The 20,182-nt window shown below is 38.8% G+C and overlaps 2 protein-coding genes across 5 annotated transcripts in view; one reads left to right on the top strand and one right to left on the bottom strand.

Annotated features, from left to right (window-relative positions):
• Positions 1–12,284, top strand: part of NCOA4 (nuclear receptor coactivator 4) — a 30,775-nt gene extending 18,491 nt beyond the window's left edge. For 2 of the 4 annotated variants that reach the window (XM_015559667.1, XM_015559665.1), the window contains exons 2-10: positions 2,513–2,661; positions 4,277–4,417; positions 4,559–4,647; positions 4,953–5,061; positions 5,603–5,692; positions 6,982–7,128; positions 8,847–9,845; positions 10,246–10,389; positions 10,735–12,284. In XM_015559667.1, the coding sequence (XP_015415153.1) occupies positions 2,524–2,661; positions 4,277–4,417; positions 4,559–4,647; positions 4,953–5,061; positions 5,603–5,692; positions 6,982–7,128; positions 8,847–9,845; positions 10,246–10,389; positions 10,735–10,740 (1,863 nt within the window). In that variant the 5' untranslated portion in view covers positions 2,513–2,523 and the 3' untranslated portion in view covers positions 10,741–12,284. The remainder of the gene's footprint in view (positions 1–2,512; positions 2,662–4,276; positions 4,418–4,558; positions 4,648–4,952; positions 5,062–5,602; positions 5,693–6,981; positions 7,129–8,846; positions 9,846–10,245; positions 10,390–10,734) is intronic. The other 2 variants (XM_015559666.1, XM_015559668.1) reach the window with 2 other exon arrangements.
• Positions 12,285–13,016: 732 nt separating this feature from the next.
• Positions 13,017–20,182, bottom strand: part of LOC102767558 (mitochondrial import inner membrane translocase subunit Tim23) — a 25,908-nt gene continuing 18,742 nt past the window's right edge. The window contains exon 7 of the mRNA XM_006757137.2: positions 13,017–13,536. Coding sequence (XP_006757200.1) covers positions 13,421–13,536 — 116 coding nt within the window. The 3' untranslated portion in view covers positions 13,017–13,420. The remainder of the gene's footprint in view (positions 13,537–20,182) is intronic.

Raw genomic sequence — 20,182 nt, 5'->3', positions numbered from 1 at the left:
TCCCTTTTCTAAATGCTTCTTTCTAAAGTGTGTTATTCAGAAAAATTTCAAATATAGTCTAATAAACATAGAACAAATGTTCCTATGACAAACACTATACTTTTGATGAAATCAGTCAAATGGTATGTAGATTATTTCCCCCTCAGACCCAGCACACTGCTATCTCATATAGGGCTCACTTTCAGTCAAAAATCTCCATCCTTTTAAAAATTATACTCCCCCATGCCCCTCAAAAAAAAAAAAATGATGTACTCTTCCCCAATTCAAGTTCAGTTGAGGAAAACAGGGACATACCTCTGAAAACTTTACAGACTGGCTTCAGTCCATTATCCTTTGAGTACTGTGTAAAAAAATTATGATTTAATTTAATTGTGTTTCTATTTAGCCCATATTCACTTTGTCCACAAAGATAGCATACAACCTTGTCACAGGTCTTACTATTGTCCAGATATGTTGTGTCTACAACAAGCATGTCAAACTCAAAGGCTAACACGGGCCAAATAAAGGTTTAACTTTATGTGGCCACAAAAAACAAAAGCTTTAATTTTCAAAGAAACGTAGGTTTATTTCGATAAGAGACATGCTGAATACAAAGGGCTGAAATAAATGAGTCATCGTTAACATAAAATAATAGAACATTTTAATAAAAGTTAATATTTCTTCTTGAACATTAACTTACCAGACACTGAATAACTGCACACATTAATACGCATAACGCAAATAAACCTATTTTTCTTGTTCTCTGAAACCAAAATATTTCCTTTTGCGCACACCAAACAAGTGAGTCCAAGACTAATGAGGTGGCCATTGGCTTCTAAAATATTCGCTGCTGGTATTATTGGAGAGAAATGGTGCGCCTGTGCGTAAAGCGTGTAAGGGAAATGAATGCAACACGATTATAGTAATCAGTCAGCGAATGTTATAGTTCATTATTAATAATTATGTATAACAGGATATTGTAAAAATTAAGGTAGGAAATTTTTATTAAAAAGTTTCTTACATACTGTTATGTTGTGGGCCGTGAGTTTTGACATGCTTGGTCTACATTACATTGGATAGTTTAGTAACTATCCAAGAAGGAAGTAGGTTAGGGCTTAGTGAACCCATGCTGGGCTACCGTGATCACTGCTTTCTTTTCTAAGTGTTTAAAAATCATCTGTGGCCCTAGCTAGTTGGCTCAGTGGATAGAATGTTGGTCTGCAGACTGAAGGGTCCCAGGTTCAATTCTGGTCAAGGGCATGCATGTAACTCGGTTGGAGGCTCCTCCCTGGCTCAGGCGTTGGTTGGGGCTCATGCAGGAGGCAACCAGTCGATATTGCTCTGTCTTTCCCTCTCTCTTCCACTCTTTCTAATAATCAATGGAAAAATATCCTCGGGCGAGGATTAAAAACAAAAGCACAGCTGTGATTCTACATCTATCCAGGATAGAAACTCGTGGCTCTGTCAAGCTCTGCTTTATTGCATTTCGGACTCTCTTATCTCCCAGTTTGATATATCATTGGTTATGTGCTATTCTTTTCACATCTATTTATCTCTTTTAAACCTAAGCTTAGTATAGAATTCTCTGTAGTTTGCTACACTAATCGCTGTAGGAACCTCCCTTATGTCAAAATCCTATGAAATTGTTATTTTAGATTTACATTCTGGAGAGCTTCCTAGCTATGAAGGCATCTCTAAGTTGTCCCTAAATTTAAAAAATATACATAAAGAAAAGAGAGAATAAATTAAAATTCTGTCCTCAAAAAATTTAGGTACTTGTCAGATCTATACAACGTTCTAAACTGTTACTAAGCTTTTTTTTTTTTGCAGCTGTTTTTCAAACTACTGTAATTATGGATCCTTGTAGACTTTTTAATCTTCACCTCTAAATCTGCAAAACAAGAACACGTGACTTAAACTGTCTGACTTCATGTGTGTTATAAATAGAAACTTACACTCTAATATTCTTTGAACTTTTTGGAAGCTGTATACCTTATTGATTCAGAAAAATTGTGTTTATTTCAGAAATACCTGTTCACATGTAAAGTGTCACTAAAGTTAGATGCATAGAATTTTGTGGCAGGAACACAATAGTGGTGGGCATGGAGAGGAGGGAGTATTTATGAAGAGTTTGCTGTGGCCCTAGCCGATTTTGCTCAGTGGATAGAGCATCGACCTGTGGACTGAAGGGCCCCAGGTTTAATTCTGGTCAAGGGCACATGCTGGGATTGTGGGCTCCATCCCCAATAGGGGTCGTTCAGGAAGCAGCCTATCAATGATTCTCAACATTGATGTTTCTATCTCTCCCTCCTGCTCTGAAATCAATTAAAAAAATATGCATGTATATGTATATGTATATGTATATGTATATATGTATATGTATATAAAGAGTTTGCTATGTGCTAGGTCCTGTGTTGGAAGTAATCTAAGCATTTGGTAACTGGGAGCTGGATGGAATGGTCATTTCGGGATTGAAAGGTGGTTTCTGGTTGTAATGATGGTGCAGTTTGAATTGTTCTTTTTTTTTTTAAAGGAACAGTGAAAATGAGTACCTCACAGGACCAGAATGGCTTCAGTAAGAGAGAACCCCTTCTGAGGTGTCGTGATGCACAGAGGGACCTGGAGCTTGCCATTGGTGGAGTTCTCCGTGCTGAACAGCAAATTAAAGATAACTTGCGAGAGGTATAATGTGTGCTTTTCTCATGGCCAAGTTTTGGCTTCTCACTGCCAACCAAGAAGTTTCACCCCATGCCTTCCATGGTCTGCCTGAAATGTTGATGTCTTTGATTCCAAAGAGAAATACAGATGTTAGAAGAGTTTGGAAAACTTTGTACCAAGAGAATTAGTTCAGCATGCATTTTTGATTGCTGTTCTTTGCAGTCCCTGTGCCAAACAGTGCCATCCAAAAAAACCCCCCCAAAAACGAATGAGCAGTATACTTACTGTTCATCTGTATCCTGGATGCATAAAGGATGGCACAAGATCCTGTCCCCTAACATTTTTTAACTTGTTGATTGCTTGGTTTTGGTGGTGCCATGGTTGTATAAATGACTGTCAGAGTAAGCCAGAATGAAATATGTTTGTTCCTTTGACTTAATAGTATTCTTCTGGTGACTGGGGAGACCAAGTGGTATTACATGACTTTGAAATACTTTATTATACAGAAAAATATGTTTTAAAATAGTTTTTAAAAATATATATTTTTACTAATTTCAGAGAGGAAGGGAACGAGAGAGAGAGAGAGAGAAATCAATGATGCAAGAGTCATTGATTGGCTGTCACTTGCACGCCCCCTACTGGGGATTGAGCCCACAACCCCGGTATGTGCCCTTGACTGGAATCGAACCTGGGCCCCTTCAGTCCCCAGGCTGGCACTCTATCCACTCAGCCAAACTGGCTAGGGCTAAAGTAGTTTTTTAAAAAGGGGTTCTCATTGATAATTTATAACTGTTTTGATTTTTTTCCTTAGGATTTTATATTTACCCCTCTTTGAATCACTGTTTATGCTTCCAGAAACATTTACTTTACAATTTTACTTAAACTGTCTATCCTAGTGGTCTCTGGTTATTGACATATAGTGGCACATCTCTTTATCAAATTGGTCTACTGTCGTCAATGGGTTGCTCATTTATAAGATGAGAAAAGAGATAAAGGCTAGCTATTAAGTCAATAGTCTTATCTTATTACACTTTAAATTTATAAAACTATAGGTTTTCAAATTATACGAAACACTGAGGGGGATCAATATTACCTGACATATCCTTATATTTTCTCTTGATTATTTTAGAACACCCAAAATTAACCTGGCCTCTTAGTATTGGGAGATTTTAGAGCTTAGGTATACTTTTTTGGCTGGAATTCTTAAAATGGGTTCTTGGGGATTTGGGGACACTAAGCCCAGAAATTATAGGTACAATTTTTAGTATGTGCATTTTTCTGGGGAAATGTCATTGGATAGCCAAAAGAATTTGTGACTCCCAAAAGTTTAAGAACCTCACTGTTCAGTGGGAAATAATTATTTGGGCTTATAACAATAGTGAAGCTGCCCTAACTGGTTTGGCTCAGTGGATAGAGCGTCAGCCTGTGCATTCAAGGGTCCCAGGTTTGATTCCGGTCAAGGGCATGTATCTTGGTTGTGGGCATATCCCCAGTAGGGAGTGTTCAGGAGGCAGCTGATCAATGTTTCTAATCCTCTATCCCTATCCCTTCCTCTCTGTAAAAAAAAATCAATAAAATATATTTAAAAATAAATAGATAACAATAATGAAGCTAATATTAATATGTATGTGTTTCCTAGATCAAAGCCCAGATTCACAGCTGCATAAGCCGTCACTTGGAATGCCTTCGAAGCCGGGAGGTGTGGTTGTATGAACAGGTAGATCTCATCTATCAGCTTAAAGAGGAGACACTTCAGCAGCAGGCCCAGCAGCTCTACTGGGTAAGGTGGCTGGTTTCTAGAGAATATTTTTCCTGTATTGTGGCATCAGATAAAAGGTTAATCTCAAGTGCTATATGTTAACTTGGATATATTTGGTGCTTTTTGTATCATTGTGGCAAGGTGGTTTCATTTTTCTTATAGTTACTGGGCCAGTTCAATTGTCTTATTCATCAACTGGAGTGCACCCAAAACAAAGATCTAGCCAACCAAGTGTCCGTGTGCCTGGAGAGGTAAAGACTATCTTTGCTTGTTTTGATTTTTGGCATTTTGACTTTGGTGCATTAAAAAAAAAAGTCACTTTTGTAACTCATTGCGCCTGTTGGATTTAACTTGACTTCTCTGTTCCTGTGATAAGGTCATCTTGTTTTATATGTTTAGTATTATACTTGGTGCATGGTTAAGTGATCTATCTTTGATTGAGAGTCTTAGAAAAGTACAGTCATTTCAGATAATTCACCATTTGGGTTTTGCTTTGGATGAAGTTGAAATAGATATTTCTTTAAAATAGCCAGATTTTATTTATTTTTTTCTCCAGACTGGGCAATTTGACCCTGAAACCTGAAGATTCGACTGTCCTATTCTTTGAAGCAGACACAACTGCTCTGCGCCAGGCCATCACCACGTTTGGGTCCCTCAAGACCATCGTGAGTAATACTGATCTCAGATGGTTCATAGTGTGCTTCTCAGGTCTCTGACCGCACACGTGGTTCTAAAAACATCACATTTTTACTTTGAATACTGGCTTTCTAGAGAATTCGGTGAACTTCAGAAATTTTACATTCTGATTAAGACGACAGGGCATTAGGCTGGTAGTTCTTGGGATGTGGTATTGACTCATGGATAATCTCAAGAATTCACCTGGTATTAAAACCTTTGACATATTTCTTATAAAATTTATGGCTTGAATGGTCTTTCATATAAAGAAGCAAACATGGTCTCATTTGTGTCTTGTTAAAAGTAGTAATACTACCTAGTTGTGGTGAAATTTCTTGTATGATGTTATGTAGTAAATAGAGATTTCTCAGATTTGATAACTACATTGTAGATCATTGAATTTAGTGTAAAGAATATTCTATAGAAATGGTAATGCTTTGCTTAGTACTTTTGAAATTATGAATTACAATTTCACTTTTTGATATGAAAGTTAACATTAATAAATATGATTATTTTGCTTTTATTTTATAGCAAATTCCCGAGCAGTTGATGGCTCATGCTAGCTCATCCAATATTGGGCCCTTCATGGAGAAAAGAGGATTTATCCCATTGCTAGAGCAGGTAAAATGTAATTTTGTTTCTGATAACTGATTTATTACTTGGCTAATATTTCTTTTGGGTTTAAGTAAATCACTTTTTTTTTTGCTTCTATTTATTTGTAAAAAGGTAATGGGTTAGTTTATGCAATTAAATTCTTCCTTTGAGATGGACTGTCAAATAGAAATTTAGATGTTTAATAGGTGTTGAGTAACAAAGTTATTGTTATCAGTTAGTTCATAAGAAATTATCATCAGCCCTAGCCGGTTTGGATCACTGGATAGAACATTGGCCTGTGTAGTGAAGGGTCCAGGGTTCGATTCTAGTCAAGGACATGGACTTTAGTTGCAGGCTTCATATCTACATCCCTGGTTGGGGTGCATGCGGGAGACAACCAATCTGTGTGTCTCTCACATGGATGTTTCTCTCTGTCTCTCTCCTTCCCTTCCACTCTCTCAACATCGATGGCAAAATATCCTCGGGTGAGGATTAAAGACCATTATAAACTTATGAAAAAAAATAGATACAGAGGCAGAGCTGCCTCGAACAGACTGTCAAACTACAGTGGGAAGGCCAGGGAGGGTTGAGGGGCGAGGGGGGGGGCAGGGGTAAGAGATCAACTGAAGGACTTGTATGCATGCGAATAAGCATAACCAATGGACATAAGACACTGGGGGTAGGGGAGGCCGGGGGATTGTTAAGGGCGGGGACTAAAAGGAGACATGTAATACTCTTTGTAATACTTTAAGCAATAAAACAAAAAAATAAAAGCAATGTAAAAACAAAACAAAACACTTTCATCATTCCAAATAAAAACTCTGTATCCATTAAGCACTAACTCTACATTTTTCCCCACTCCCAGGCCTTGAAAAAAAAATCCTACTAGCGATCAGTGATTGAGGGCAGATGCATATGTAACAGCTGGTGGGCTAATTTCTTTATACCTGTCCCATGGCTTGGTCCCCCAATAGCACTGTATGTCGTTCAAAAAAAAAAACAACAACAAAAAAACAAAAAAATTGTCATTAGCTCTCTGCTTGAGTTGGTTCTCTCTTGGGGATCCTTTTCTTTATAATTCATAGATTTGATTTACTTCTAAAGGCAATTCAAATATAGGTTTCTAGACATTGTGAGTTGAGAAAGAGCCCTGGCACTCAGCCGTACTCCTTCATTTATAATTGTGAATATGGAGGCTTAAGGAAGTCATGTAATTTGTGAAGAGTTAGTGGCAAGCCAAGATTAGAGAGTTTAGGTCTCCTGCTTTCCTGAACTTTCTACTGCATTTGACATTCATTGCCTTGTTATGTGATTAGCAGAAGTCAGCATCCAGCACCACAGCTGTCCCTCTCAGTGAATGGCTCCTTGGAAGCAAACCGACCAATGGTCATCCAGCTCCTTACACACCCAGCACCAATCTCCAGGACTGGCTCACCCAAAAGCAGACCTTTGAGAGTAGTCAGGTATGTTGTTGCTTTTTTGTTTCTGAGGTAGATGTAGTAGTAGATGCAGTTAGTATGTCTTTGTTGAGTTTTTAGTTCTGGTCTAGAAACATGTATTTTTAATAACTTTAAGTTAGAATAGTGACATTTCTTCACCATAGAAAGTTTAGTAAACAAAGAACTATATAAAGAAATACAAATAATCCCAATATGCAGAGACAACCACTGTAACATTTTTTTTTATATACTTCCCTAGAGGCCCAATGCACGGATTCGTGCACCGGTGGAGTCCCTCACCCTGGCCTGCGCCCTCTCACAATCTAGGACCCTTTGGGAATGTCGGACTGCTGGTTTTGGCCCGATCCCTGCAGCAGGGCCGAAACTGGCAGTCCGAACATCCCCCGACGGCTGTAGTAGGGCGCAAAGCGGCAGGCGGCCGGGGAGATGCCCGAGCCCGGGCTGGTTGCCCCGCTGCCTCCCGCTCATCCCAGCCCCGCTGCGCCTGCCTCTGCCACCACTGCCATGGAGGCGGGGGAGGTGGGAGAGGCTGGTGCTGCCCCAGCTGCACTTGCCAGCCATGAGCCTGGCATCTGGTGTCCATTTGTCAGCTGAGCGGCTCTCCCGCGAGTGCACTGACCACCCGGAGGCTGCTCCTGCGTTGAGCGTCTGCCCCCTGGTGGTCAGTCATTGCTACCAGTAGTTCAGTTGTTCGGTTGACTGGTTGCTTAGGTTTTGTTTTTTTAAATTTTATTGGTTTTTCTACAGAGAGGGAGAGGGATAGAGAATTAAAAACATCGATGAGAGAGAAACATCCATCAGCTGCCTCCTGCACACCCCCTCCTGGGGATGTGCCCACAACCAAGGTACATGCCCTTGACCGGAATCGAACCTGGGACCCTCAGTCCGCAGGCTGATGCTCTATCCACTGAGCCAAACCGGTTAGGGCTTAGGCTTTTATATATATAGAGTTTTTTATGCATACATATACTTAAAAAATTATACTGTAAGTCCTGTTTTGGCTATTAGATTTTTTTTTCACTAAAAATAAATTTCTCTGTCACTTAATTTCTTCCATAAAATCCTTAATAGAATATGTTTCATTGATTGGCTATAATTTAATCTCCAAGTTTTTTTTAGTGGGGAATATAAACAAAGTTCCTGTAAACATTCAGGAGCTAATTCTTGGTTAGTTCCTTAGGAGTAAATACCTAGAAATGACATTCTTAGGTTACAGTTATAGATACATATTACCGACTTGGCTTTCCAGGAAATTGATATCAATTCCCCCCAGCAGAATATTGATTGTATTTGCTTCCCTGAAGCTTCTCTAAGAGTACTTACAAGTTTTTTTTGTAAATTTGACACAAAATAACAATTTTGTTTTAAGGAAATTGAGTTTTTTTCCTATTAGCCCTTTTCTATGATTTGCTTAATTATATCTTTTGCTCACTTTTGTTTTTTTCATAGAGGCATATTATGTAGAACTAATTTCTCTTTTCTATTTATGCTACAAATGCTTTCTTAGTTTGCCTTTAATATTTTCCATTTTTTTAAATTGCAGAAAATGTTTTTTATGTTCTCAAATATTTTATTATTGCCACAGAGAAAATCCTTGTCTCTGTATACTTAAATTTAGAAACACTGGGCAATGTAGTGAATAGGCAAATGGGACTGTTATCATTGAATCTTAAAGCACTCATCCTGTTCTGGTGAACTAATATTGTGTACTTTTTGCTTAGACTTCCTCCAGAACCTGCAGTGTCTTTAGTAATGTCTGGGGCAACCTAAAGGGCTTGGAAAACTGGCTCCACAAGAACCAACAAGAAGTTGTTGCTGAAAAACCAAATTATGAAAAGGGTAACAGCTATTCTACCACCAGTTTATGCTCCATTAATACTGAAAAGGTTGAAGATCCAGAGCTTCTTGATCAAGATGAGATGAGTCTTTCTGATTGGCTGTTGACTGACCAGGACTCTCCAAAGCTGGAGAAGCCTGGGAATGGCAGCTGTGAGACCAGTGAGAAGTTTAAGCGCCTGTTCCAGGTGTTCCATGAGTCCTACAATGTGAATGATTGGCTTGTCAAGTCCGATTCCTGTACCAATTGTCGGGGCAACCAGCCGAAAGGTGTGGAGATTGAAAACCTGGGTAATCTGAAGTGCCTGAATGACCACAGTGAGGCCAAGAAAACCTTGTCCACTCCCAGCATGGTTATTGAGGATTGGCTTGTCTGGAACCATCAGGACCCATATAAAGTAGAGGAGGTCTGCAAAGCCAATGAGCCCTGTACAAGCTTTGCAGAGTGTGTGTGTGATGAAAATTGTGAGAAGGAAGCCATGTCTAAGTGGCTGCTGGAGAAAGAAGGAAAGGATAAAAATGGTATGCCTGTGGAACCAAAATTTGAATCAGAGAAGCATCCAGATTCCCTGAATATGTGGCTCTGTCCTTCCAGGAAAGACGCAGCAGAACAAGCTAAAATATCAAAGGCAATGGCTGCTTCCAAAATTGCTGATTCCTTCAAAATGATAAGGAACAGTTCCTTGTCAGAGTGGCTCATCATACCCTCATGCAAAGAAGCACATCCCAAAGATAGAGCTGGCAAACAAAAGCTTATGAGTCCGGTGGCCACTTCCTGGTGTCCCTTTAATACAGCTGACTGGGTCTTGCCAGGAAAGAAGACAGGAAACCTCAGCCAGTTATCCTCAGGAGAAGACAAGTGGCTACTACGAAAGAAGGCCAAGGTGGGCAGACATCAAAATAGCACCATTTGAAATATTAACAGGTTTTTACTTTCCTAATCCCAAACCTTGCAAATGGCCCAGATCCTTAAACATGTTAAGTGTTAAATTTTGCTTAAGTATTGATTTTGGTACAATATTAGCAACAGAATGGAGGATTTGTGAATATTCAGACTAAAGTTTTTGAGCATTTTACAGGTTCACAATCTCCATCCTGCAGGGGGAGAAATACACAAAACATGCCAGTCTGTTTTATTGCTATTTACGGGAAAAAATTTAGGGGCAGAGGAAACAATTGTTACCTTTGCTCTTAAAGAGAGAATGTCCAACATTTACATTATTCCTTATTGACACTGTATTATTGGGAAGATTATTTGTAGCAACTCATCTTTTTGTCTTGCAGGAAGTATTACTTAATTCACCGCTGCAGGAGGAACATAACTTCCCCCCAGAGCATAACTATGCCCTCCCAGCAGTTTGTGATCTCTTTGCCTGTATGCAGCTTAAAGTTGATAAAGAAAAGTGGCTATATCGAACTCCTCTACAGGTGGGTACATGCCAATAGTGTACGTATTAGATTTTGCAGCTTGTTTTCTTATATATAAACTTGTACTTTGCCCATTAAACCAAATTCATATTAAGGGAATAAATATTAGGCAAATGAGGGGAGAGGGAGATAATAACATTTCATGTATTTCACTTGAATTTGCTTTATGAAATAACTAGTACATATTTGAAAGTGGCATTTCAAGATGTGATGTAGTTGTCAGGAATTTTTGGAATCTGTGTGAATTCAAATAGCTTATTGAGAAATGAGTGAGCTTTTAAGGTGGGGAGAAATGTTTTCATGCTACAGTGAAGTGATTGTTTATCTGTGGACCTTTCTTTACAGATGTGAAGGAATGGAGTACTAGAATCAAGCAACATTTCTGCAAATCATCACATTTCCATGAGCCGAGTGACTGCAGCTTGCCAAATCATTGTGTTCCTGGGTGTGACCAGCCAGTTCAGTTCCTTTCTAATTTTGAATTAGTGAAGAGAAATGTCATCACTTATGAATTACTGTGTAAAAGAAAAAGGCTGTTTGTTGATGCTGAGGTGACTGTTTCTTCTTACAATTCACCCCAACACTAGAAAGAAACACAGTATGTTGGTGGATATTTCTTTCACAAGTCTCCATGGCTCCTTAGATTGTGTTGTTGTTAGTACATTAAAACTGTAGTTTTAAAAACGAAAGAGTTTTATAATCAAGGTGTTGATTTAAAGCTAGTCAACTTTCTTAACCTTTTGGTTACCCTTCTTTAGATGTTTCCCTTGCTGTGGGTTTTTCCCATTAGTGGTGGAAGTCATTATTTCTTCTGTTTAAGTAATATATAGCACATTTCACACAAATAACCTTGAGAATAGTGATTTTTTTTTTTTTTTGGTAAACCAAAATGTGTGCCAACATCTTGGCAATTTTTGACATTAATTACAAAACATTTAACCAACAGGTCAGATTCTACATTTTCTTTTGTAAGAAATTAAAGCTACTGCAAATTTTGTATTTATTTCCTTAAGTGTTATTAAATTATCTAGTGAGCTCTTTTAGAAAAGCTCTAAATTGCTTTAAGATGATATTCTGGTTAATCCTCCTCTATTTGAAAATAATTTTAAGAAATGCAAGCAAAAGAGCCCCAGTGCCGATTAATCAGAGAGCAAACGGCAAAACATGTTGGAAACATGTACTATAGTACTTGAACTATTCATTATCCTAAGCGTTGGTTATTGGTGTATCCTGTGTAAATGGAAGTTGAGCTTGACATTAACACTTGGTGCTTTTAACTAGGGATAAATTAAATATCCTTACTGCAAGCAGTGTACCTTGTACCTTTATCTCTAAAAGTGCAGTGAGCTGGCTGTTCTGAACACTTGTGCCTTGGGGTGTTTATTGAAGCTTTATGAAAACTGGTGTTTTCTCAAAGTCCTTAAAGTCATGCCCACGATTTAAAAAGTTTCTCTGTAGGAGAGAGATGGGATTTGTTTTTAAATTCTTTGATAAGCTGCTTTCCAGGCTTCTAAATTAAGCCACTAAACTTGCCCTGGTATATGGTATTGGAAATACTTTTAAAGTGTGTGATGTTATCATCTAGAAGCCCCTTTGGGGAAATTTCAGTTTTAATAGTGCCGTTTGCCATACAGCTTCATTGGAATTCTTGAACCGTGGCTGGAAAAAGCCCTCTATTATTTTATCTCCCCCAGACACCATTTGGAACTTTAATAAAGGTGGTGGGTAAAAACGTTAAGGAGCCTTTCCATTATTTTAGGTTGCAGGAAACTTTGTAGTTTTTGAGGTTTAACACTGTGTATTCCTACATTTACATTAATCACTTTGCTAATTAGTATGTAAAAGTCTTTTGCATTGATGCATTTTGTACTTCCATTAAAAGTCTAACAGCCATAGTTGTGTGTATTTGTAAAAGTACCTTGTAACAAAATATTCTATCACATGTAAATGTGATAACCTTTGGTTAGTAGTACACTGATAACAAAAATTTTTATATTCAATAAAATATCTGTATTTTATGAATCTTAAGTTAGCAAGAACAGGTATGCTGCTACTAACTTCCATTTTCAGTCTGTTGCTACAAACTATCTTCATGTTATTCCTTTTAATTTTCAATCTGCTAAAACTTTCTGCCAAATCCTTCCTTACTAGATGCATCCCAATAGACCCCTTTTTCCAATCATAACCACCAGTTGTTTAGAATTTATTATATATGTATAATCTGCAGTGCAATTTTATTTTTCATATATAGAAACTAGAAATAACTTGCCTTTATTTCATTTCACTTTCCCAAGGCTTCCTTAAAAAACTCAAAGCTCTTATCTATTACATCTCTTTTTCTATCCCCAGAAAGGGGACCAGTTAATATATACATAATTAAGCATGATCACTGGACAGGTGGTTCTAGCACACTAATGGTATAATGTTTAATCTGAAGTATCTTGAGGTTATTTAGTGTCAACTCTATTGGAGGAAAATTTTAACCCATCTGTTAATACTGCCAGTAACCCTTCATTTCAATTCAAACATGAAAACATGTTTTAGCCTAGTTGGGGCAGAAAAAAATGCTAAGAGTAAATTTCACTTTAAAATCAGAAAGATGTTTTTAAATGGAAACACCCACTATGTTTACGTTGGAGTGGACTTTGGTTTTTCACACTTTATTGGGAATACAAGGCAATATTACAGTCTTGGATCATTAAATGAACAAACATGGTGAATATAGTATTGACAACAAGAATGACCTGAATGATGGGAGTAAGTGGTTTGTCTTCCAGTTCAGGAGGTAACAAAGAGAACAGGTGCAAGATCTTGAAAAAGAACCATATTACTCAGCCACCAAAGGGTTTTGGCTTCAACTCACTAATGGCTGGAAGGAAAGCCAGTCTAGTCAACCATCTTCATCACAGCAATTCGGAAATCCGCACAATTTTTCAAACTATTTGTAGGTATAGAAGAGAACTCCAGACGGACTCATACATTGATCTGGATGACTACTAAAGTGTCCTCTAGTCACAAGTTGGCAGAATCTTCAGAGTGACTGTTGGAGCAAAGAGCCCTTCATGTGCTCCCAGTTGTTATATAGTGCATAGAGGCTAGTAAGTGTCAGTCCTGCTAGACCACCTCGTGCTACCCCTCGAAGACCACCTGGGGGAGAGAGAGAGATTTGTATTGCATAGTGTCCTAGCACCAAAGAATTAAACGAGTATCAAGATGGAGACATAGCATTCATGTTTATAAATACTCCATCCCAAGTGGAGAGTAGAAGTTTTACAAGTGATATAATAAACCAAATCAGGAGTTAAATGTCCTAAATCAGTGGTTCTCAACCTTCTGGCCCTTTAAATACAATTCTTCACGTTGTGACGCAACCATAAAATTATTTTTGTTGCTACTTCATCACTGTAATGTTGATACTGTTATGAATTGTAATGTAAATATCCGATATGCAGAATGGTCTTAGGCGACGCCTGTGAAAGGGTCATTTGACCGCCAAAGGGGTCGCGACCCACAGGTTGAGAACCACTGCCCTAAATGATCTGTTTAATATACATACTAGATTTCATTTAAAACATTTTTCAATGTCACAATTTTTACATAAGAATCAGTATTAACAATTTCTTGACTTTTTTTCAATCTGACTTGTTCTTATACTTTTAAAGATTGTATGCTTATCATTGAAGTCTCAGCCAGATAAAGTATTTCCTGCTAATATAGACTTCACTGGCATTGTCAACTGACGATAGTAAGGCAGTAATATAGACAAGGCAACACTCTCTTTGGAAATAGTGAGCAGCCTTTGTACTCTGCACATGTTCTGAAAATAGTAACTTTAAAGATTCAAGTAGTGGCAATAAGTGGCTATAATGAAGCTGTGAGTTAGTTAGGTGCTGGTGAAGCACCACTCCCCTGCCCCCATTCCTACACTGATGTGTGGGACAATCTTCTATAACTACAAAGCAATGAGGCTTTTAGCATCATCACACTAGTTGAAAACATTCAAGGATTAGACTCTTTGCTTAACAACAAAATAGTTTTCGTGTTGAAAAGGATCAGCAATAGATATTTTGTTTGAAATGCAGAAACAAAAATGTTTCAACCAGTTATTTGAAAATAGCCCCCAAGTCTGCTAAGACAAATGGGGGTTACCAAAGTAACAAGTATTTGATGTTTTTTACAGTTTCGTAAACAAGTAGGGCCCATAAACTTTAGGCAGCTACCTCTGCACTTGTGGAGTATTTTTTTCAAGTTGTGTCAGGATCGCAAAGGGAATGGAGCTGCAATCCAGTGATTACCTTATTGAGGTCTGAGACAGGAAATTCTGTGAAATTCAGTGATGTTGCCAAATTCACTTCAACCATTTCGGCAATGAATGTCCTGCCAGATGGTTTCAGCTGATAGATTTAAGCGGCCACTCCTTCCAGGAGCCTCTCTAGTCTGAAGAGTTCTGATAGCTGAGCTGCTTATTAGGCTTCCACTATGAAACGCCCTAATTATCTCTCTTAAACAGACCCAAACAGAAACTGCATACACAACATCTATAAGTAGATGTCAAATATGGGGAGGGGGAGAGTCAGAAACATCAAAAAAATTTAAATAGGAGATATCTCCTTGAAGTCCAGATCTCTATATCATCTTGTTATAGTTAGACTAGGCATTGCAGTTTAACTTGCAACTGTATTCAATGTGGTTGAAACAAAAGTAATGTACAGTCAATCTGCTCATTTAAAACAATCTCAGTTTAATAAGGACCTATGAATTATTTTTGATGAGTATGTCAATAAAAAGTTCTATGGGCTGAAAGTGAACTATAATTAGACCAATTTCCTAAAATGGAAAAAACTACTTTGTATAGGAGAATAAAAACTAAGCTATCTGCCAGATCACTATGGCTCAGTTACTAAACTTTTGAGTATAATGAGGGTTCTCTGAAACAGATTACAGAAGTTTAATACTCTAACCATTCTGAGTCAACACAAAGCAAAAGCTAAGGTGGCCTCACTGCTACTGATCAGAAAAATGATGGGAGGCAAGGAACTGAAAGCACAATAATGTCCATAGATACTCGTTCCTGGGATCAAACATTCGGACTAACTTAGCTGGTTGGCAAACTGCGGCTCGTGCGGGCGCGCACGTACAGTGTAATTGAAACTTCATGGCCACACTCAAGGGGCCGAAAAGCTACATGTGGCTCGCGAGCCGCAGTTTGCCGACCACTGGGTTAGGAGGTTGCAGACCCAGAGCTCTGAAGTCTGCCTGTGGGTTTGGAAATAGCTGCTAACTGCCTGCCAGTTGGCCCACTGCTTTGAGTATCTTAACATAGCTTCTACTTGACCCTTTTGGAAAGATTTTTACACTAGTTTTCAGCCATCAGATGAACCTCCTGGGCATATAGGCACTGGGGTAACAATGAAACTGGAAGGCTTTCCGATCTCTGGGCCATCAATGGCATATTAAGTGTTCATTAACAGTGTATCCCCCAGAAAGCTTTCTACTTTCTGACCAAAATAAAACAAACTTAGTTCAAATCAAGTTACTTCTTTGAAGACTAGAAAAAAATTATTTCCAGCAAAAAAACACCAAAAATATGCAGTGTTTGATGTACTAAGCACAGTTAATCCTTACTCTAGGGTAACCTTTTATCACATACCAGCCATGTTTTAGTTTTAACTCTTACCACAAACTTTAGAGTTTTCAACTGGTTGATGTATTAAAAGTTTGAGGACCTTGGCTTTAAGCTTTCTGTAATCAACTTCTGGCTAACTAAGCACAGGAAGTTGATTAGCAAATATCTTGTTCTGAACACAGAGTAATCAAATAGGGCCAACGGTCAGTGTCTGTAAAGCACAACTAATGACACGTGTTTCACAGATTTACCTTCCATCTTTTGGATCCTTACACAACTAACAGAGGGCAAATATTCCTTCTAATCATGGGGAATGCGGCCCAGAATCTTTAAATGCCTTTTGGGAGGCAGAGAGCTGGCTAATGGCAGAGCTTATATTGAACTGATAATTACTTTAGAGCAGGAATTGGCAAATTTTTCTTAAAATGGACAGAAAATAAGTATTTTAGGCTCTGAGGGACCAAAGGCTATTATGCAGTACTTACATAAGCATTTAAAATGTAGCTAAAAAAAAAAAAAGTAAAGCATAAGGAATAGACAGGCATCTAGCAAAAGGGAACTGGTGGCCCCTGCTTAAAAACCACCACCTTACCTACACACACTGAGATGGCTACTAAACATTCAAAATTTTGCATGAACTTCACAATTGTTTTTGTATTACTTTTAAAAATTGTTTTAAAATACATGTAACATCGTTATTTACCATAAGTGTCCAGTTCAGTAGCATTAAGTACACTGGCAATGCTATGCTACCATCATCATCCATCTCCAGAGAACTTTCATCTTGCAAAACTGAAACTCTGTACCCACTACACTGTATCTCTCCACCCCACTCCCAAAGGAATGCCTACTTTTTTCTAAAAAATATATTTTATTGATTTTTTTACAGAGAGGGAGAGAGAGAGAGAGTTAGGAACATCGATGAGCGAGAAACATCGATCAGCTGCCTCCTGCACACTCCCCACTGGGCATGTGCCCACAACCAAGGTACATGCCCCTGACCGGAACGGAACGGAACCTGGGACCCATGAGTCTGCAGGCCGACGCTCTAGCCACTGAGCCAAACTGGCCAGGGCGGAATGCCTGCTTTTTATGTTGTTAAATCTTTACTCACTTTTGTTATTATCAAAGTAGCCCAATACATAATTTAAAAGTCAAGATAGCACTAAAAGACTTTAATTAAGCACAATAGTCTGGTGCAGTCTCATCCTCACCTTAATCCCCTGTTCCCTAATTGTCTTTATCTTCATGATTCTAAAGAATATGATTATCGCCCTAGCTGGTTTGGCTCAGTGGATAGAGCACTGGCCCGTGGAATGAAGGGTCCTGGATTCGATTCTGGTCAAGGGCATGTACCTTGGTTGCAGGCTTGATCCCTAGCCCTTGTGGTTGTGCTTACAGTAGGCAACCAATTGATCTGTCTCTCTCACATGGATGTTTCTCTCTATCTCTCCCCATCCCTTTCACGCCCTCTAAAAACCAATGGAGCCCAGCCGGCGTGGCTTAGTGGTTGAGTGTTGACCTATGAACCAGGTGGTCACAACTGATGAAATGAGGGAATAGTGAGAAAAAGGTAGAAATCAAAGGTGACTGGGTCACTAGAGGCTGTTTCCTGCTTCCCTGTTTTTTCTTGTTGCTGTTAGAGTGGAAGTGATACATGACTTTGAACAGCAGACACTGACTTTGCTGTGCTTCCCTCAGCACAGTCTCACCCCCTCTCCCATGCAGTGCCAGTTCTTCCGTGCAACACTACACACACTAAACTATCTCAGCTGCTTTTGACTCCCCACATTACTGTGTCCTTTTAGGACTATTTTCACAGATCCTTAGTCTTTTTCAAGGGGGCTTTTCTGTGGGTGGTAGGGAGTGTCCCAGACTCTTTCAGAATCTTATGCAAGTTTTAGAGAGTTTATCAACCCTGAGTGAATATCTCCTGGTATTAAGCTTTGTACTCAGAAGAAGAGTGAAAGTTTAACTCTCTCTGGAAGTTACAAACAATTTAAGGTTTACAAGTAAAAATAAATGCTAGTATTTAGGAGGTAAGATTAACAGATGTCTAGGCAAGCCAAATTCTTTCCTGTGGTCTGTGAAGCTCTATCTGCTCCATGATTTGGTCCCTTGCCATTTTTTTTAAAAAAATGTATTTTATTGATTTTTTACAGAAAGGAAGGGAGAGGGATAGAGAGTTAGAAACATCGATGAGAGAAAAACATAGATCAGCTTCCCCCTGCACACTCCCCACTGGGGGCGTGCCCGCAACCAAGGTACATGCCCTTAACCGGAATCGAACCTGGGGCCCTTGAGTCCGCAGGCCGACGCTCTATCCACTGAGCCAAACCGGTTAGGGCCCTTGCCATTTTTATGACCCCAGATTCAAATACTCCTCCCAATGCCTTTGAACTCATGCTGCAGGGCCTTTACGTATATCACTCCCTCCCGACTCCCACCTCACATGCTCCCTCATGTGTCAGTCTGTGCAAACATCATCTTCTCCTTGAAGTGAGTCTCAAAAGCCTTAGGGCATAGAGTTTGGCATCTATGCCTTAGTTCGCTGTGGAATAAACTGCCGAATGTTAGATTACTTGAGCAAAGGATCTACATATTTAAAATAACTAATGCCAAATTTCCCTTCAAAACACCTGCTTATCTTTTGCCAATATTAAATGCCATCTACCATCACCTTATTTAAGCCAGTTGGTGAAAAATATTATCTTAATGTTTTCTTTTACTTTTCCTGGCTGCTTGTGAGACTGAACCACTTCTATCATTGAGCAGTCATTTGTATTTTCCCCCTGAAGTGTCTGACATATCCTTACTCCATTTTTTACTTAAGTGATTTGTTGAAATGTTTTCTAGATTATGGCAGTTAGCCCTTTGCGTATTTTATATGTTACATGCATTTTTATTTGCTGGAATAATGCTGATGTTAGTAACAGAAACAAAAAAGTCATCAAGAGGCTCCTCCTTTTGACACATAGAATTTAATTTTAAAGGCCTGGCATTCATGGATAAATATTACCTTTTAATAACGACTGATGACAGTTGCTTAATTTGATTAACTGGATTTGTGTATCTTTTCTGCTTAGTTTGCTTTTATAGATGACTTTCTTATGGAAGGAGCAAGATTAACTGATCAGGGATTTTTTGTGAGTGGCACCCATGTCTTGGTTTCTGAGGCCTTATTTCCTGAAGATAAGTGATCAGTCTCTAAATCATTCCAAAACTACGGATAATAACAAAACTAAAGCTGTTCTTGTTCTGATAGAATACTGGCTATTATTAAATACTTTTATATGCCACAGGAAATCTAATAATGATATTTCACGCCTTCTGAAAAATATTTACATAACTTATTAAGTAAACATTAGGTCTGAAATGTTATGAACATATGAACATTTAGTTCATATGAACTAAAATCATATGAACAAACTGAACTACCAAGCAAAATAGAGACAGTCTCATAGACAGCAGGAAGACAGCTTGTATGTGGGGGGAGGTGAAAGAAGGCATAGAAGGGATAAATGGTGATGGAAAAAAAGAAAAGAAAATTGCCTTGGTCGGTGTCACTCAGTGCCGGTTCATGCTCCAAAGGGTCCCAGTTTTAACTCCTGGTCAAGGGCACATACCTGGGTTGCAGGTTGGATCCCTGGCCCAGGTCGGGGCATGTATGGGAGGAAACCAATTGATGTCTCTCTCACATTGATGTTCCTCTTTCTCCCTCCTCCCCTCTCTCTAAAAGTCAATGGAAAAAATAAACTCGGGTGAGAATTAACAAAATAAAATGAAAAATGTTTTAAAATTATATTTTTATTGATTTTCAGAGAGGAAGGGAGATGGAGAGATAGAAACATCAATGATGAGAGAATCTTTGATTGGGTCCCTCCTGCATACCCCCTACTGAGGACTGAGCTCACAACCCGGGCATGTGCCCTTGACCGGAATAGAACCTGGGACCCTTCAGTCCACAGGCTGATGCTCTATCCACTGAGCCAAACTGGTTAGGGCTAAAGTGACAGCCCCAGAGCTATACTTTTTTTTTTAAAAAAATAATATTTTGAAGAGTACACTGGGGATTGCAAATATTTTAGGTCAGTAGGAATTAGCCATTCTCTAAATGTGAAATTCCTCCCCTAACAGTTTATGCTGCTCTAGACTAGAGTGCCCAAA

The sequence above is a fragment of the Myotis davidii genome, unplaced genomic scaffold, assembly GCF_000327345.1.
Source record: "Myotis davidii unplaced genomic scaffold, ASM32734v1 scaffold854, whole genome shotgun sequence".
NCBI lineage: Eukaryota > Metazoa > Chordata > Mammalia > Chiroptera > Vespertilionidae > Myotis > Myotis davidii.
This window is presented reverse-complemented; position numbering and strand designations above follow the sequence as displayed.